At 44.8% G+C, this 20947-nt stretch overlaps 1 protein-coding gene across 1 annotated transcript in view; it reads right to left on the reverse strand.

Moving 5' to 3' along the window:
* ATP6V1B1 (ATPase H+ transporting V1 subunit B1) overlaps positions 1–20947 on the reverse strand; it is a 77002-nt gene that overhangs the window by 44463 nt on the left and 11592 nt on the right. The window contains exon 2 of the mRNA XM_063135272.1: positions 9909–9964. Within this exon, the coding sequence (XP_062991342.1) occupies positions 9909–9964 (56 nt within the window). The remainder of the gene's footprint in view (positions 1–9908; positions 9965–20947) is intronic.

A 20947-nucleotide genomic window follows, 5' to 3' on the forward strand; every position in this document is an offset into this window, starting at 1 on the left:
TTTACAGTCTTTCCCCATCCTGCACAATTTGGTGCGATCTGCAAACTTGATCGCTTCTCTGTTACTCCAGATCATTTATGAGCAAACAAAATAGCACCAGGTCCTTGGGGACCCAGCTGGTTTTCTTGCCCATTGTGAAAGCTGTGCATTTTTTTGTCCTGTGTTCACTCTGCTTGCTATGGCTTAACCAGCTCCTGTTCCATAATTTCCCCAGGTACAAATCCTCACTCACAAACCAAATCCCCCTTCAGCCACGAACCTCACCGGGTGACCTTAGGCTAGTCACTCACTATTTATCAACCTAACCTACCTCACAGGGTTGTTGTGAAGATAAAATGGTCAGGAGAACCACGTACGTCGCCTTGATCTCCTTGAAGGAAAGGCGGCATGGAAGCGTAATAAATGATAACAAATAGTAGCTCTTAGCTCATAACTGCTATGTTCCTTACTCCGGAGACTTTGGCAAGGGACTTGACGAATGATTTTTTGGAAATTCAAGTGCTGGATGTCTAATGGATGCTCACTGACACCCTCAAGGAATTCAAAATAAAAGGGTTAGTAAGTCACCTGACCAGTGGTGTAGCTAGGCAATTTTAGACCCATGATTTAATCATCATATGGGTTGGGGGAGGCTTTAGATCATAGAGTCATAGAATCATAGAATAGCAGAATTGGAAGGGGCCTACAAGGCCACCGAGTCCAATGGACACATTTATCCAGTTGTGAAGCATGCCTCTCCATTCCATGCTTTACAACTGCTCCTACGTTCCTCGTATGTTAGGACCACCACACCAGCACAACTGTTTGCCAACATTGATTTAAAATAAATAGGCATCCCCTCCCTGAGAGCTCGTGTACATAAATCTGTCATTCTTTACATGAAAAACCTCTGCCTGATGCCTGAGCAACACCTGGCAAAAATGTGCTTTTTGGACCTACAGGATAGGGAGGGATGGGTGCGTACTGGTAGAAGTTTGATGTCATCCTATTCACCTCTCTCAGTCACCACCTTACACGCCCTACCTGTTTGCCAAATCCGTGATATAATATTCAGTAATGATATTGGGATCGACCTTGAACCGGTTAGGAAATGTAAGTTGGTCATCTGGTATCCTAAGTTCAAGCAGGATCACAGAATGGCTTCATATCTCAAGGAATTAACCTTTCCCCCTGTCAGGCGAACGTTTATGCAATTAAGATTTCAACAGATGCCTACGGAACTCCTGAAGGGGAGATATGGTAACTGTCCCGTAAGTGAGCGTTTCTGCATATGCGGAGCAGGCCAAGTTGAGGACTTGGCTCATTATGTTCTTCACTGCCACTTTTATAAATCACCACGGACCAAGTTCATCCTCCCCTTTCTAAACTTCCTTGAAGGCCACACGGAAGAGTTCAAAATCAGGTGGTTGCTGGCAGACACGGACAACTTTGTGAGCTACAGGGTGGCCCTATTTGCCCTAGCAGCATTAAAGTTAAGGATAGCTTTTGTGGCGGGTCTGGATTCTGACCTTGCGTAAGGTAGACAATAACACAAAGAGTATGGCATTGATTCAAGATAACGTGTTTTATTGCTGCTCTATTTTGCTTAATGTGTTAACTTGTCCTACCGTTTCAACGGTTTTAATCAGATTAATGTTTTAATGTTTTATGATGTTGTGATGGCCATTGGCTACAAACAATAAAGAATGAAATGAAATGTATCTGATTTAAAATAAAATAATAATACTCTGAGCATGTGCAGTTCTTCATTTTAAACTCATTTAAGTCACAGCACCACTATGGCTCCAGGGATAAAAGGTGTTTGCTTCTGACGTTCTCCTCACCTGCCCCTCTGGGTGGTTACGTGGGGGTCTGCTGCACTTTGGCCCCAAGGTCCACCCCAAGCTGCACCCAACAGCAAGAAACTTGGAAGCAGGTTTATGACGGTGGAGCCCAACCCTTGTAGTTTGTCTCTAGAACCCAGTACTCCGAGGTATACTGCCTTTGAACATGGAGGCTTTCTTTGGCTTCAGCCAGCCCCAGGGAACATCTGTCTTTCAGAATCGACACACGTCCCTGTGTTCAGCCGGCGTCCTCCTTGCGAACATGCCTTGCTTCTGCTGAGCCTGTACTTTGGACTTTAAGCTCCGCTACTAAGAGGCAAGGTGGGGTGGGGGACATCTCTGTGATCCAGCTCTTTAATTGATCTCATTAATCCCCCTCCTGCACGTATCAGGATGAAAGGCACTATAGAAACCATGCATTGTAGTGGGCACAGCCCAGCAAAGCCCCAAGTGTGCTTTAATGCGTTCTGGAGCACATTCACTCCTTGAGTGCGGAACGCCGCCCTTCTAATTGGCGCCATCCCAGCCCTGCTTACAGGACCTGTCAGCCCGGCTGCTTTGGGGCAACAGCCGATGGCTGAAATTAGGTCCATTCTGCATTCCTACTGTTTTTCACTCAGCAAGCCGAAACAGATTTATTTGGAACTAAGTCCCTTTGATTTTAATGGAACTCATTGCCAAGCAAGTGGGCTCGATGGCTTTTAATTTTAATTTGATTTTAATTTGATTTTAATTTGATTTTAATTTGATTTTCATTTCCAAGCAAGTGGGCTCAACGACTTGCATTCATCTGCTCCGGCACACTCCGGTATGATCCTTTGTGGCAATCAATGGGAATGTTTGGGCCAGCGGTGCAGCTAAGGCAGGACCTTGGGGCCACAGTCCAGGAGCCCGTAGCCCATCCCATCCCCCCTCCCATCGACCACCCAAAGAACAGCAAGGCAGGAAGGCAGCGGAAGCCAGCTCCGTTTTATTCCCGCCATCGTAGTGATGCTATAATTCAAATGAGTTTGGCACATATGCAGAGTATTTCTTCTTTTTTAAAATAAATAAATAAATCTTGGTTGGCAAAAACTGTATTTTGTTGTTTATTCATTCAGTCACTTCCGACTCTTTGTGACTTCATGGACCAGCCCACGCCAGAGCTTTCTGTCGGCCATCGCCACCCCTAGCTCCCCCAAGGTCAAGTCTGTCACCTCCAGAATAACATCCCTCCATCTTGCCCTCTTCCTTTTGCCTTCCACTTTCCCTAGCATCAGCCTCTTCTCCAGGGTATCCTGTCTTCTCATTATGTGGCCAAAGTACTTCAGTTTTGCCTTGAATACCATTCCCTCAAGTGAGCAGTCTGGCTTTATTTCCTGGAGTATGGACTGGTTTGATCTTCTTGCAGTCCAAGGCACTCTCAGAATTTTCCTCCAACACCACAGTTCAAAAGCATCCATCTTCCTTCGTTCAGCTTTCCTTATGGTCCAGCTCTCGCAGCCGTAGGTTACTACGGGGAATACCATTGCTTTAACTATGCGGACCTTTGTTGTCAGTGTGGTGTCTCTGCTCTTAACTATTTTATCAAGATTTGTCATTGCTCTCCTCCCAAGAAGTAAATGTCTTCTGATTTCCTGGCTGCAGTCCGCGTCTGCAGTAATCTTTGCGCCCAGAAATACAAAGTCTGTCACTGGCTCCACGTTTTCTCCCTCTGTTTGCCAGTTATCAGTATATCAGGAATGTAAAAGGAGATGTAAAGCATGGAATAGTGGTAGGGGATGAAAAGAAACTTTAGTCAGGTGTGAAGCGAAGCAGTTGTGTGCTTCACAACCGAATCCACATGGCCACAGCTAACAGACCTTTTAAGTCCTGGGGTGTGTGTCTAAAATTACCAAGCTGTACTACAGCCTAGGGCAGCCCTCCCAAGCGGCTGCTCTCCAGGTGTGTCAGATTACAGTGCCCAGTTGATTTGGGATGATGGAAGTTGTAATAGGACACATCTGGAGGGCACCTGCTTAGGGAAGGCTAAGCAAGGATAACAAAAAGCATTCAAGAGGCAGCTGGACAACCACCTGTCAAGGATGCTTTAAGGTGGATTCCTGCATTGAGCAGGGGGTTGGACTACATGGCCTTAGAGACCCCTTCCAACTCTGCTATTCTATGATTCTATGAAAAGGAAGCCTCCATGTTCAGAGGCAGTACACCTTGGAACTCCAGCTGCTGGGGCAAACAACAGAGGAAATTCACCTTTATGCCCTCCTGGTAAGCCTCTCAGAGGCGTCTGGCTGTTGGGAACCAAAGGCCTGTTTAAAGGACCCACCTTGGTCTGATGCTACAGCAGGCCTTTTCTTATTATATTTAATTAGGACTTCCAACTGAGCTTTTAATTGCATTCAGGCTGCAATCCTATACACACTTACCTGGAAGTCAGTCCCATTGAACTCAATGGAGCTTACTTCTGAGTAGACACATATAGAATCTCATTGTAAAGGTATTGTTGTTTTTAACCAGGTCCTCTGACTTAGTGATTAATTTCTGATGAGAGAGGTGCTGGGGTTCACCTTACTCCCCAAATCCACAAATGTTGTTTGGGGTTCTTTAAGAGTACACAGAAATGCATTATGTGCATGTTCAAATGCAACCTCTTCATTATTACAGACTATTATTAGAGCACTCCACTATTTATATCGCTAGCGTAGATAAAAAGAAGGGAATGAGTGTAACTTTAACTCTCAGCCCACCAATTATTTCACCTACTGATCAGCTAAAGCTCTAGTTGATTAACCTACCAGCTCCACCCATTAATGCTCACAACCCTGTACTGTTCAAATAGGGTGACCCTATGAAAAGGAGGACGGGGCTCCTGTGTTTTTAACAGTTGCATAGAAAAGGGAATTTCAGCAGGTGTCATTTGTATATTTGGAGAACCTGGTGAAATTCCCTCTTCATCACAACAGTTAAAGCTGCAGGTGCCCTGCCCTCTTTTAAATTTGCTCACTCTAGTATAGATCCTGCAGCTTTAACTGTGGTGATGAAGAGGGGATTTCACCAAGTTCTCCATATATACAAATGACACCTGCTGAAATTCCCTTTTCTATGCAACTGTTAAAGATACAGGAGCCCTGTCCTCCTTTCCATAGGGTCACCCTAGTTCAAAAGCATCTGGAGCTGTGTTTTTTTTTCATTCTAAAGAAGTCCTGGGGCCGAATTGGGGCTTAATTTAAATCTTTGCACTTGCTCTAATGAACATAGTGTCTGCCCATAGCTACTGGGTTCTTATATACATTAGACTCTAAGTGTGCAACAACTTCTCCCCAACCCTTCCCACCCCTAAAAATAGCTAAGTTTCCCAAAATGCTGGTTTGCCCAATTATATACTTCAGGGTAAGCCATTTAACATCACAGTGATCCAAATATATGCCCCAACCACAGATGCTGAAGAAGCAGAAGTAGATCAGTTCTATGAGCACCTACTGGAAAATACACCAAAAAGAGATGTTATTTTCGTTACAGGAGACTGGAATGCCAAGGTGGGTAGTCCTGTAATTCCAGATGTCATTTAAGCATGGTCTAGGAGAACAAAATGAAACGCTTTCTTCCAACAACCTAAAAGACGGCTTTATACATGGACTTCACCAGATGACCAACACCGAAATCAGATTGACTACATCCTTTGCATCCAAAGGTGGCGGACATCTATACAGACGGTAAAAACAAGACCTGGAGCTGACTGTAGTTCAGATCACAAACTTCTTATTGCACAATTTAGAATCAAACTAAAGAGAATAGGGAAGACCCACAGATCAGTTAGATATGAGCTCACTAATATTCCTAATGAATATGCAGTGGAAGTGAAGAATAGATTTAAGGGACTAGAGTTAGTAGATAGGGTCCCGGAAGAACTATGGACAGAAGTTCGCAACATTGTCCAAGAGGTGGCAACAAAAAACGTCCCAAAGAAAAAGAAAACCAAGAAGGCAAGATGGCTGTCTGCTGAGACACTGGAAGTAGCCCAAGAAAGAAGGAAAGCAAAAGGCAACAGTGATAGGGGGAGATATGCCCAATTAAATGCAAAATTCCAAAGGTTAGCCAGAAGAGATAAGGAATTATGTTTAAACAAGCAATGTGCGGAAGTGGAAGAAGACAATAGAATAGGAAGGACAAGAGACCTCTTCCAGAAAATTAGAAACATCGGAGGTAAATTCCAGGCAAAAATGGGTATGATCAAAAACAAAGATGGCAAGGACCTAACAGAAACAGAAGAGATCAAGAAAAGGTGGCAAGAATATACGGAAGATCTGTATAGGAAGGATAATAATATCGGGGATAGCTCAGACGGTGTGGTCAGTGAGTTAGAGCCAGACATCCTGAAGAGTGAGGTTGAATGGGCCTTAAGAAGCATTGCTAATAACAAGGCAGCAGGAGATGACGGTATCCCAGCTGAACTGTTTAAAATACTGCAAGATGATGCTGTCAAGGTGATGCATGCCATATGCCAGCAAATTTGGAAAACACAAGAATGGCCATCAGACTGGAAAAAATCAACTTATATCCCCATACCAAAAAAGGGAAACACTAAAGAATGTTCCAACTATCGGACAGTGCTACTTATTTCACATGCCAGCAAGGTAATGCTCAAGGTCCTGCAAGGTAGACTCCAGCAATTCATGGAGCGAGAATTGCCAGATGTACAAGCTGGGTTTAGAAAAGGCAGAGGAACTAGAGACCAAATTGCCAATATCCGCTGGATAATGGAGAAAGCCAGGGAGTTCCAGAAAAACATCTATTTCTGTTTTATTGACTATTCTAAAGCCTTTGACTGTGTAGATCATAACAAACTGTGGCAAGTTCTTGGTGGTATGGAGATACCAAGTCATCTTGTCTGCCTCCTGAGGAATCTGTATAACGAACAAGTAGCAACGGTAAAAACGGACCACGGAACAACGGACTGGTTTAAGATTGGGAAAGGAGTACGGCAGGGCTGTATACTCTCACCTTACCTATTCAACTTGTATGCAGAACACATCATGCGACGTGCTGGGCTTGACGAATCCAAGGCTGGAGTTAAAATCGCAGGAAGAAACATTAACAATCTCAGATATGCAGATGACACCACATTGATGACTGAAAGCGGAGGAGCCTTATGACGAAGGTGAAAGAAGAAAGTGCAAAAGCTGGGTTGCAGTTAAACCTCAAAAAAACCAAGATTATGGTAACCAGCTTGATTGATAACTGGCAAATAGAGGGAGAAAACATGGAGGCAGTGACAGACTTTGTATTTCTGGGTACAAAGATTACTGCAGACGCTGACTGCAGCCAGGAAATCAGAAGCCGTTTACTTCTTGGGAGGAGAGCAATGACAAATCTTGATAAAATAGTTAAGAGCAGAGACACCACACTGACAACAAAGGTCCGCATAGTTAAAGCAATGGTATTCCCCGTAGTAACCTATGGCTGCGAGAGCTGGACCATAAGGAAAGCTGAGCGAAGGAAGATAGATGCTTTTGAACTGTGGTGTTGGAGGAAAATTCTGAGAGTGCCTTGGACTGCAAGAAGATCAAACCAGTCCCTACTCCAGGAAATAAAGCCAGACTGCTCACTTGAGGGAATGGTATTCGAGGCAAAACTGAAGTACTTTGGCCACATAATGAGAAGACAGGACACCCTGGAGAAGATGCTGATGCTAGGGAAAGTGGAAGGCAAAAGGAAGAGGGGCCGACCAAGGGCAAGAGGGATGGATGATATTCTGGAGGTGACAGACTTGACCTTGGGGGAGCTAGGGGTGGCAACAGCCGACAGAAAGCTCTGGCGTGGGCTGGTCCATGAAGTCACAAAGAGTCGGAAGCGACTGAATGAATAAACAACAACAATACTTCTCCATGCTCTGGGCTACTGAAGGTTGTAAGTGGTGTGAGTCTTTTTGGCCACTAGAGGTCACTCTTTCAAACCAATACATTTTCACTTACCTAATAATATTGAAGAAGGACAGGTAAGCCTAGGTGACCCACAGACCTGGTTAAGCTCCCTACACAGATGCCTCCGTCTAACTTTACCCCAGTAGAACTCTAAAGGAGAATTCCTCTGACTGTAGGGACGCCCTTCTAGATTTACACCCCAGAGCGGAAACATAATCAGAGCTACAAGAGAGGTCTGCTGACAGCAAAACTTTCCCAACTTTTCCAGAACTTCTGCTGTCATCACAGCAAAGGCTGGAGGGATGACTTTGGGCTGGAAGCTCCATTAGATGTATTGTGACTGGTAGCCATTGATTGGCCTGTCCTGCATTAATAGGGTGACCATATGGAAAGGAGGACAGGGCTCCTGTATCTTTAACAGTTGCATAGAAAAGGGAATTTCAGTGGGTGCCCTTTCTATGCAAGCAGCACCTGGTGAAATTACCTCTTCATCACAACAGTTAAAACTGCAGGAGCCCTGCCTGCTTGTGTTTCTGGTTACTTTGCTGAAATTCCCTTTTCTATACAACTGTTAAAGATACAGGAGCCCTGCCCAACTTTCCATATGGTCACCCTACCCATTAATCTCGGTCTCACCCCCTTACCCAATCTGGCGCCCTCCAGACGTGTTGGACTGCAACCGCCACGAATCACAATACAGAAGGCAGCAGCTGGTGATACCAAAGTGGAATAATGCTAAACAGCACAGAACTGCTAGAAAACCTGAGCAATGTCAGGTTGAAAGAAACCGGAGGCTTGTAAATGTTGTTTTGCTTTGTTACTGAAAAAAAACCACATTCTGCTTTGCTCAGTTATCGAATATTATTGCTATCATATATCTATCAACCTTTCTCATGTATATTTGCTTTCGGATTATATATATAAATATATGTATACTTACGCTTATTATTTATTTATTTATTTATTACATTTATATACCGCCCCACAGCCGAAGCTCTCTGGGAGGTTCATAAAAGTATGTGATTCTGTAGAGTTTAACTATGGCATTATAAAAATCTATGAACCCCTTTACCTGACATTGCTTAGATTATCTAGTAGTTGTGTGCTGTTTAGCTAGGGTGACCCTATGAAAAGGAGGACAGGGCTCCTGTAGCTTTAACAGTTGCATTGAAAAGGGAATTTCAGCAGGTGTCATTTGTATATATGAAGAACCTGGTGGAATTCCCTCTTCATCACAACAGTCAAAGGTGCAGGAGCTATACTAGAGTGGCCAGATTTTAAAGAGGGCAGCTTTAACTGTTGTGATGAAGAGGGAATTTCACCACGTTCTCCATATATACAAATGACACCTGCAGAAATTCCCTTTTCAGTATAACAAAGATACAAGGAGCCCTGTCCTCCTTTTCAAATGGTCACCCCACATTATTCCATTTTGGGACTGCAACTGTCAGCATGGGCACCAGTTTGGAGAAGGCCGGTAGATGTACCAGAGCACCAGCCTGTGACTTGCTTTGCCTCCCTGCTGTGTCATAATTTGCAAATGAAATGTATTTTTTGCATGGTTGGCCATTTAGGGGCCCTTGATGGATAATAGCTTCAACACACCAGGGTTATACTGTGCAATCACAGCGAATTGCGTGCAAAGGACTCCAAAGTTTTCCAGTTTATAATCTGCTTTTACTGTGAAGTACTCCCTTGCATCCTGCCTTAATTGTGCTTCTTAGCCAAAAGAACCGACCTATTTTACTACCTCTTTAGGAGCGAATCTTTTGTTGTTCTCCGAGCGGCCACTGGGGGTGCAGGAGGATTTGCTATGTTTAAAGTACAAATTAAACAAATGCTTACATCTGCATACGTTTTAAAGCTAAAGACATCAAAATTGGCACAGTAATAGATATTAAGGAGGGCTTTAAGCATACCAAATTTGAATTGGTTTGGGTCATCCGTTGATTTTTTAATGATTTTTTTTTTACATTTCTCCCCCTTAAATCCTTTTCCTGGTATGCAAAGGACCTTAGGAGTGCTGCCACCCGGGGTGTGGTTTAGCTAGCAACAACGGCATCTTTACACTATTGGGATAATTCGTGGGAAACGGGTAGGTGGGATGAAGCGCTAATTCAGATTTTCATTTCGGTGTAAGCAGTCCTCCCCTTAAAACAAACCCCACATATAAGCAGCTGCCTTGTACCTTAACATTGTCTAGTACCACCAGTGGTCCATTCACACCACATACGGTCCAGTAGGCTGTGGAAAAAAGAAGAAAAAAAAGAGAACTTATTTATTTATTTATTTATTTATTTGTTACATTTATATACTGCCCCATAGCGGTATATAAATGTACATTGATGGTGCTATATAAATTAATAATAATAAAAATAATAATAATAGCTGAAGCTCTCTGGGTGGTTTACAAAAGTTAAAAACAGTAAACATTAAAAGTATATAATTTTTTTAAAAATAAAAACAACAGTATAAAAACAACAGTATCCATTTAAAAACAACAGTTCTGGGGTCCGTTAAAAAACAAACTTAGCGTTGTTAAATGCTGTTAAATGCCTGGGAGAAGAGAAAAGTCTTGACCTGGCGCCTGAAAGATAACAATGCTGGCGCCAGGCGAGCCTCATCGGGGAGATCATTCCACAGTCAGGGGCCGCCACCGAAAAGGCCCTCTCCCTTGTTGCCATCCTCTGAGCTTCCCTCGGAGTAGGCACTCGGAGGCGGACCTTAGATGTTGAGCGCAGTGTACGGGTAGGTTCATATTGGGCCATGATTGGGCCATCCAAGTGGAACACAGCCAAAAGCCAAAACGTGCTGAGATGGTGTGTGTGTGTGTGTGTGTGTGTGTGTGTGTGTGTGTGTAAGAAAACAAAGAGTAGGGCATGTACAGGTTAGCCATGATCAAGATATTGCATGAGAAGGAGAAATACACACCAGGGTTCCCTGAATAGTCAAAAAGGCCCTCCTCCATGTAGGAGCTCTCTCTTCGCCTCTGATTTTTTTGTACAGTGACAGCGGTCTAAGTGACCAAGACAGGTCCCTGTTGCTCCAGGGAGATTACAACCTGTATTACAAGAGTGTGGGAAGAAGGCAAGAGGAGCAGAAGACGTCAGGGTAACACATATTTAAGCTTTGATTTAACTGGGGATGAGGGGTTAAGGAACAGGCTAAGTGTCTGAAAAGTTGGGTTTCAAAGGAGTAGTTAAAGGAAGAGAGAGAGAGGACACCACACAGATGATCTGGGCAGGAGCTCCTGGCACAAGGGGCAACAGGCGGCAATAGATTAGGAGAACAGGATGTGGGGTCCATTCTCAGGACCACAGGCTGGCAAGTTTAAATTTCAGGGTTGTCAGCTATTCTCCAAATGACTAACTCTAAATCTTGGGTCTCGAGGGGGTTGCAACAGTACCATTTTTTTTTTAAAAAAAACACTTTTTAAAAATCACTCAAATATTGCATAACATGTTTATTTTGTATTGTTTCCCCAAATTCCCAATTTTTCCAGTGAAAAATCTTTGGGTTGAACTTCCCCCAGTGGGAAATTATTTTTCCTGATCCACCCTGCCTTCACTTCCCCAAGACTTCACATCTCTAATTCTACCCTTTTACCCCTGGGCTACATCCTTAGAACGTAAGAACACAGAAAGAGCCCTGCTGGATCAGACCAAAGAGGCATGTAACCCAGCATCCTGCTTTACTCAGAGCTCCATCGCGCTCTCGCCGTGCCTGGTATGTGTCTTTGCAGCGCGGGACTCACATGACGTCATCCCTGTCCTGCGCTCATCTCGCCTCTTCCCCTCTCTTTTCCGTCTTATTTTGGAGCGGGGAATGTCCAGTTTCCCCCCCCCCTCCATGCGCAATAAAGCCGCTCCTTTGTCCCCATGTATTGCTGTCTTTGTGCTATATCGGACCATCTTGTTTTTTGTTGGGGGCGTATGTGTCGAAGGGGGGGTGTCTCACTGACAAAAGAGGAGGGCGGGGCAGCTCCGCTCATCTGCCCAACCATGAGGGGGGGAGGGAGAGAGGGCACCTGAACACCCCACAAAGAAGGCGAGTGAGGCTGCTGTCGCTCATGCCCAGACTCGGTCCCATTCAACTCTATGTTTCTTACTCCTGAGTAAGCATGTCTAGGTTTCCTGACCAGAATAATGCCGGTTTCCTGTTGCCATGCCAACATTGACCACAAACTTCTCCAAAAACTAATTATAATACCTTCTCTTCACTTATATTGTTTAATATGATCTTAGGGGAAAGCATCGTGTGTCGTTTTACTGTAACTGTGCAATTTCAGGCTGCCGTACTACTGTATTTGCCCAGAAATAAAAATATATATAAAAAATAAATGCAAGGAGAAGGAGAATGTAAAGGGCGTGGCGGGAGCTGAAATACATGAGCTGAAATGGCGCAACAACGCAGAGGTGTGAAAGTGCCCAGCGCTCAACTCGCTAAGGAAACGGAGGGGGAGGAGGAGGTGTGATGGAGCTCTCAGGGACTACTTAGATGTCTCTGGAAAGCCCACAGGCAGGGCATGAGTGCAACATTTTATTTATTTATTTATTTATTTATTTATTACATTTTTATACCGCCCAATAGCCGAAGCTCTCTGGGCGGTTCACAAACATCACCCTGTTGCACCCAGCAACTGGCATACAAAGGCGTACCGCCTTAGGCATTGGAGGTTGCACTTAGCCGTCAGGACTAGTCGCCATCGATAGCCTCTTCCTCCAGAAATTTATCCAACCCCCTTTTAAAGCCATCCAAATTGGTGGCCATCACCACATCTTGTGGTAGCGAGTTCCATAGTTTAACTCTGCGCTACGTGAAGAAGTTCTTCCTTTGAATCAGCTTCATGGGATGACCCCACTGGGTTCTAACATTATAAGAGAGGGGGAAATGTCTCCCTGTCCACATTCTCCACACCAGGCATAACTTTATACACCTCTATCAGGTCTCCTTTTAACCCCTCTTTTTCTAACCTGAACAGTCCCAGATGTTGTAATGTTTCTTCATTAGGAAGGGAGTTGCTCCACTATGTATTCTCCAGCAACGGTGTTCAGAGAGATGCTATCTCTGATCCTGGAGGTAGAATACAGCCACTGTAACCAGTAGCCCTTGATAACCTCACCCTCCACAACTTTGTCTAATCCCCTTTAAAGCCATCTAAATTGGGGGCCAGCACCACATCTTGTGACAGCGAATACTGCGGCTTGACTATGTGGACTGTGAAGAAGGTCTTCCCTGCTGAGCCCTGGCTTGGTATCTGATTTTGTCTTATAGAATCATAGAATAGTAGAGTTGGGAGGGGCCTACAAGGCCATCGAGTCCAACCCCCTGCTCAATGCAGGAATCCACCCTAAAGCATCCCTGACAGAGGGTTGACCAGCTGCCTCTTGAAGGCCTCTAGTGTGGGAGAGCCCACCACCTCCCTTGGTAACTGGTTCCATTGTCGTACTGCTCTAACTGTCAGGAAGTTTTTCCTGATGTCCAGCCAGAATCTGGCTTCCTGTAACTTGAGCCTGTTATTTCGTGTCCTGCATTCTGGGAGGATCAAGAAGAGATCCAGGCCCTCCTCTGTGTGACAGCCTTTTAAGTATTTGAAGAATGCTATCATGTCTCCCCTCAGTCTTCTCTTCTCCAGGCTAAACATGCCCAGTTCTTTCAGACTCTCTTCATAAGGCTTTGTTTCCAGACCCCTGATCATCCTGGTTGCCCTCCTCTGAACATGCTTCAGCTTGTCTGTGTCCTTCTTAAATTGTGGAGCCCAGAATTGGACGCAATCTTCAAGATGAGGCCTAACCAAGGCCGAATAGAGAGGAACCAGTACCTCACGTGAATTGGAAGCTATACTTCTATTAATGTAGGCCAAAATAGCATTTGCCTTTCTTGCAGCCATATTGCACTGCTGGCTCATATTCAGCTTGTGATCTACAACAATTCCCAGATCTTCTCGTTTGCAGTATTGATGAGCCAAGTATCCCCCATCTTGTAACTGTGCCTTTGGTTTCTATTTCCTAGATGTCTTGTAAGGTTTGCCAGTCCCATGGCATCACTACACCTGCCCCAAAATCTAAGGTTGTCAAAGACTGAGCAGCCCTAAAACAGCATCTTTACGGGACCTAAAGCATGGTGGAGTTTGTACATAAATTATACAAATTTAGGATTGACATAAATTATACAAATTTAGGATTTATATAAATTATACAAATTTTAGGATTTATAGAGTTAAGGAAGGAATTGATGTAGCCTATCCAAAATTAATATTTCCAGCTTTCCTTTGCCAGGGCAAATAATTTCTGGCTTTGATTAGCTCGTTTGGCTTGCTGAGTGATATACTATGAAATCTTGTTCGTTTCATGTGAAATGACCGGTTTTGTTTTCCCCTCTCTCAAATGGTAGCGGCTTGTTTCCAGGTTATTATCTTTTATATTCCCGACGTGAATACACCCGGTCACTACGTTCAGCATCTAAGGTCCTCCTCCGGGTGCCTACTCCGAGAGAGGCTCGGAGTGTGGGAATGAGGGACAGGGCCTTTTCGGTGGTGGCCCCCAGACTCTGGAACGATCTCCCTGACGAGGCTCGCCTGGCGCCAACGCTGCTATCTTTCCAGCACCAGGTTAAGACTTTCCTCTTTGCCCAGGCATATGGCGGCACATCTTAATCACCCACATGTTTAGTTTTTTAACGGTGTTTAATGCTTTATGTGTGTATGTTCTGTGTTTTATAATTTTAAATTTTGTTTACTCGTTTTAATCTTAATTTTAGAATTTCTGTAAACCGTCCAGAGAGCCCTGGCTATAGGAGCAGTATATAAGTGCAATAAATAAAATAAATAAATAATAAATAATTTACCCTGGGAAGTGGGAGCACTTTAATTTTTTTTTGATAAAAACTAAAATATTTGCACTTATTTGACTATAAGCTTAGTTTCGGGATAAGAAAGCGTATGTAAAATTAACTGATCTGTTTCTACATTATCACACAGAAACGCAAGAAAGGTGTCTTTATAGAGAATCATTGGGGAAATGAATTGTTCAGCATGATGGGAAATTCCTTCCAGATTTGGTTCCTTTTTAGTTTTCCAAAATTTCCATCTCTCCTCCCCCCCACCTTCCTTTTACACTTCACGGGATAATTGTGAATAAAACTGAATAGTTTTCCCCTCCGGCAGATTGATTTTCTTCTCAAAGAGGCATTGCATCGTAATACCTAAAACAATATGGACACGGAGAATGGTGAGGGAGAAATGGGGCTCTCACTTGATGTTTTATGCACCCTACAAGGTTGCAGGATGTGAGTTTATGTTCGTAAAACTGCAAACTTCAACTACTTTTTAAAATGTTCCTTTTTAAAGGGTCTTTCTTTAGTCTGCATAAAGCATATGGCCACAAGTAGTGCCATACGCAGAGTCCCCGTTCAACAGACCTTTTCCATTGCATCCAATGTCACCATGACTCTTACCACAACTCAAGTTCTTTTATAATGTAAGAAATAACTGGTCTCACGCTGGCTGAGCCGCCTGCTGTAACTTAGAAACAGACTTCATGGAAACAGGTAGTTTAACTCATTTCATGGTCTCGCACACCTGCAGTAACCATCCTCTTTTAGAAGGCTTGGTTAGCATCCTTCTGGTACCTTCCAAACAGCCCCCCAGCTGTCGTTGTTGGCAAAGACCGGGCAGCCTCCGGGTCCCCAACCGAACACGCGGAAAACCCAAACCGTTTGTGTTATTTTATCTCCTCTTTTGTTCCGTTTCGAAATCCCCACGGTGTCCCAGAACCGGCTCCAGCCGCGGCAGCCAGGCCTTGCTGCCTCTCCGAGGAAGGCGCGTTTTCGTGGGCAGCTCCCCTCCCCCTCCGGCCTGGCCCATGTCTCCTGGCGTCAACCCCATTAGGCCTGACACGTACAGCCACCATTTCTGTAAAGGTCATAACCTGCCCAGTAGGAATCTGCAAGGTCCGGCCTCCTTGAGCTCACACATCTGTGCGCTGAGGCCTAGCTTGCCCCTGCTGTGAGGGGACAGAGGGCAAGAAGACGAGGGGCTTGGGCATGTCCCAAATATGCTCCTTTTGTTGGGGTGATTCTCACCCCCCCCCCACACACACACACTGTTGCTTCTGCAAGGAGATATTTCCCTCTTCCTCCATTTTAAAGATTGCATCCTTTTACTGTCATGCTGGCATCGTTTATGACAGGTTCTCTTCTATCACCGTGCATTTAATCTCTCTCTCTCTCTCTCACACACACACACACACCACCACCACTGACTGCCCCCACCGTGGGCCAAATTGCCTAATGTGTAATTAACGTGGGATTACTGCTCCTCATCACCCCCAACACACACACACACACACTCACACACCTAGTTGCACTGAGAATTCTGGTGACATCATTTGCCGTGACAGCAGAGCGACTGGGTGAAAGGTTAGTTGAGCACGTTTCAAAATGTCACGGTGTGTTGTCTGCCGTGCTAATCCACAAAGGAAAAGGGTTTGCCGTGGCGGGACGGAGCTACGGGGCCTTCAGTCCAGGCCTTCGCCCCAAGACTGCGCAGCCCGAAATGACGAGTCGGGAATTCCTGAAAGTCTTGAGCTGAGAAGAACCATGCGAGGCTACGCAGAGCGCTTCTGAGAACCAAAGAACAGGACGGCTGGATCAGACCGAAAACCGACTAGCCTCCCCTACGTGCCGCACTGTCACCCTAGCCGTGCCTCTCAGAGATGGTTCCAAAGGGCACCCCTAAGAACTGTGCCAGCTGGCCTATTCCTGCTGATTTTGGATCCCATGGGCCAAATCCTGCTCTCCTGAGGCCCCAATCTGGCCCTCCAGGGTTTCCCAGATGGCCCCACCCCTTCCCCGTTTGGTAGTTCCCCACTTTTTGTGCAGCTCCCCTCCACCCCATGCTAAAAGGTCAAAATACTTTTGCTAAGGCCGAGTTATTGCAGGAAGAGCTTCAAGCTACAATAGGTTGGCTTTTGGGGGTGTGTGTATTTTTCACTCCACCCCTTTTGCCTTGGCTCCAACCACTACTCAAATGAGGTGCCCCTCCTATTCCATGTACAAAAGCCAACCGAATTGGCAGAGGAATCTGTCTTTAGCACTCCATTGCACTTGCAGGCATCAAGCTAACTAACTTTGGAGGTGCAGAGAAGGTTACGTGTCACACAGGTCTCTCTGATGACACGCTTTGCTGTTGACTCCCAGCATCCTGTCTTGCAGAGTGCTTCCCCCGCCCTCCGGCCTTTCGCCATCAACTTACAGCTTTCTTTTATCATTATTTATAGGCCCCATTCAGAAGACACCTTAAACCACGGCTATAACCATGGTGGTTAAGCCGGAAAGCCGGGCTGTGTTCAGAAGACACCTTAAACCATGGCTTTAACCATGGTGGTTAATCCGGAAAGCCAGGCTGTGTTCAGAAGACACCTTAAACCATGGCTATAACCATGGTGGTTAAGCCGGAAAGCCAGGCTGTGTTCAGAAGACACCTTAAACCAAGGCTATAACCATGGTGGTTAAGCCGGAAAGCGGGGCTGTGTTCAGAAGACACCTTAAACCACGGCTTTAACCATGGTGGTTAAGCCGGAAAGCCGGGCTGTGTTCAGAAGACACCTTAAACCATGGCTTTAACCATGGTGAGTAAGGCTTTTTGCTTTATTCATCGTGGTTATAGCCGTGGTTTAAGGTGTCTTCTGAACACAGCCCGGCTTTCTGGATTAACCACAGTGGTTAAAGCCGTAGTTTAAGGTGTCTTCTGAATGGGGCCACTGTGTTATAAAGCTTGGTAATGTTGCCTCAGAGCACTGTCACGTTCCACTGATTTTAACCTAGAAGAAATGACATCGAACTGGAAACTGGGAAAATATCATAATTGATGGGAGTTAGTTTTTGTGATTAATACCACCAAAACAACCCTTAGAACCTTGGAAGTAAACAGAAGAAGAAGAAGGAGGAGGAGGAGGAGGAGGAGAAGGAGAAGCAGCAGAAGCAGCAGCAGAAGCAGAAGCAGCAGCAGAAGCAGAAGCAGAAGCAGAAGAAGAAGAAGAAGAAGAAAGCAAGCTCAGTTTGGCGTGGCCTGCAAGAGACTTCCATTATCCCTGCTTAACATTTTGTCTTGCTCAGGATCTCCGGGCAATTCAGGCACAGATAATTGGTGCCAGGAAAACAGAATCCACTTGCAGGATCAGACCAAGGTCCACCTGAACCAGGTGCTGCTAGGTGGTTCATTGGAAATAAATGGGGGCAATGAAGCTTACCTGCTGCCCACCTTTGTGGCATGTGCTGTCACATGCACAATGCCGTGGGTTGTCACACACCAAGGCCTGGATGGAATGTGGAACTGGCTTCTCAAATTTACGAAAGCCAATAACCGGCAGAAATTATAATCCAGTTCAAATTATTGCCCGGAACATGTGCTAATGGACAAATTCCGGGAGGAAAAGCAAGGGGTGTTGTGAGACGGAGTTGCCCACTGTGGTGAATGCTGTCCAACGGAAGGCTACGATTTCTTTTTTTAAAAAATAAATAAAATAAAATAAAATAAAATAAAATAAAGGCACGTACGAAAAAGGGAAGGGAAGACCCACCACCGGAAAACAGCAATTCAGATCATTAAGGAGTTGAGTTGTTACGAAAAAGAAAGGGCCTTTAAGTCCTCCTGGCAGGGCAGAGTGGGTGGGCTGTGGGGTTTCTTTGCAGAGGTGAAGAGAGTCAGGGGGAGAAGGCGGAAAGGTGGATGAAAAGCTGTTGGGCATGATTGTTGATTCCGCAAATTAAAGGAAGAAAAAAAATGTGTGTGTGTGAGTGAGTGTGTGTGAGACACACACACACACACACACACACACACACACACACACACACACACACACAGGCCTTTGAGCCCGGCCTCTGTCCACCCTCCCTCTTCCTCAAATTCACAGCTCCCATCATTGGCAATCTGAATTAACCCTGACAATTGTGTACTATTAACTCCCATGGGGCAGGAGGGAGCAGGCAGTGGGGGTGGGCTGCGTGGGCAAGGAGCAGAGGAAATTGACCGTGCTGACAAAGGGGACAACCAGCCCAACGACACCAAATCGCTAATTGCTTCCCCTCCGCCAGCCCCCTCCTTCCCCTTCCCCTGGCATCTGTTGGGTGGGTCCCCCTTCTCAGACAAGCTTAAGGGTTCCTCTACAAAGTGCTCTCTTGCTTCACCAGAGAAGCTTTGTTCTGCTCCAAAAACCCACAAAACTGTCCCTTTTTTTTTTTTTTACTTCCTTCCTTTTTAAAATAGAAAAAGAAAAAGCGGGGGGGGGGGGGAGGGGGCTACCAGTACTGAATTTGTAATAATTAGTGCTGGTCATTTTTTAAAACAAAAACAAAAAACACCAATGTTGTTCATGGATTACTAGCCCAGCGTTTAACCCATTCATTAATTATATTTAAATACGTCTACATATCACAAAAAACTCAACCTAAGTGCTTTGATGCTATCAAAAGAAATGTAGTAAAATTTGCTGCTTAATAAGCAAAACTCGCTGTCTGAAGGGAAACCTTTTAAATCCCCCTTTCTCACTTCTGGGCACACGCTAACACCAATATAGCACCCTAAAGCAGCCCCATCAGTTAATCAACCGAAGCTTTAATTGATTAAATGGCAGAAGAGGGACAATAATGGAGCTAACCACCAGTCCGCAATTTTGGCTCCTGCCTGATTTGCAAACTGGATCACAAAACTTTGTTAGCGTGCACAGAACTCTGAAATTCCGAACTTTCTGGTTTTGGGCAATGAAATCTTTCGTAGCTGCAAATGTATGTACGTTTAAGGCACATGAATGCGCTCTCAGGGTTGTCAGTCGTCCTGCCATATTGTGACGCCCGGGCCCAGTTAGTGCAAAACAAGCATTGTTCTTTCTTCTGTCCAGTGATGGAGGGGATGCGGGTTTTTTGTCGGTGCTTCTTGAGAATGATACAAATACACTTAAGCCCTATTGATTTCAATGGGGCTTAAGCACACTTTACTTTCTCCATGTTGTACCCATGGCAGTTGTCGCTAAACAGCCTTGCAGCGTTCACAATGAACAAGGTGTTGTAAATGTAAAGCATGTTGATGTTTAAACGCTCCTTGTTCAGTGGGGAAAAAAACCCACCAGGCTGTTCTTTCCCCTGCTTTCTTGCATTACAAGAAGTCTGTACAGAACTTCTCACCCACTGTCTAAAGTAGTACACTCCAGTAACAGTTTTGCCATGTGAACTTCTGCGAAATGGGCCCAAGATTGCAGTCCTAGCAATACTTTCTTAGAGAAACAAAGGACTTACATCACATTTTTAGGGCCCCAATGGAGTTGTCCCATAGAAGAAGTTAGCCATGCATTATTGGGTTTTTAGATGCTTTAGATTTAAAATTTTACGTATCAGGGTTTTGTTTCTTTTCACAGATAAATTGCTTTGAGTTTTGGAAAAGTGCTATACAAAACTCTGAAATGAATACATAATATTCTCCACCACTATAAAATGGGGATCTCCAGGATCAAGAAAAAGTTTAACCCTTACTCTAGCTGTGTCCCTGAATACTCTCCTTAATTTTCTTCTGCATCCATGAATTGCAACAATTTCTTCCTAAAGGATTGCACTTGGGGGCACCATTGGGTTTGGTGCGGGGGGGGGGGTGCCCATCCAGCACTGGGAGGGGGGTTCACTTCCAGAGGATGCCCTTGCTGCTTTCTGCAGTACTTTGGTGGAACTCTCTGGTATTTTAATAGCTCTTTTATGTCCTTCGTTCCTGATGTTACATTTGACTCTATTGGGGTTGCATATCATTTTGGGTGTTGTGCAGAAGAGTAGTCTATAAATAGAGCCGATCAAAGATTAAATCAACCCATCCGTATTAAACAATTTGGGCTACCTTGGTCCATGTGAATCTGCCTGCCCTTTGGTAAGATTTCCTTCAGTGGGGCTTCTCCAGGTGCGCCCACCTTCAGATACTAGGCAGGTGGAGAGGTAAGCAGGGAAAAGGTCTTTTCTGGGGTAGCACCCAAGTTCAGGAACTCTGTCTCCAAACAGACGCAATCTTTGAGACAACAGGCTATTCTCCCGTACTTTTCATAATGTCTGAGGTCCTTCATGATTTTAGTTATTGATTTCATCTTCCAATATGCAATTTCTATCTATGTGATGTATTTTGTTTTAATATAATATGTTAGTGTTTGTGTGTGTATGGAGAGAGAGAGAGAGGCGGGGGAAGGGAGCGAGTTG

This window comes from Elgaria multicarinata, chromosome 10, assembly GCF_023053635.1.
Source record: "Elgaria multicarinata webbii isolate HBS135686 ecotype San Diego chromosome 10, rElgMul1.1.pri, whole genome shotgun sequence".
Lineage (NCBI taxonomy): Eukaryota > Metazoa > Chordata > Lepidosauria > Squamata > Anguidae > Elgaria > Elgaria multicarinata.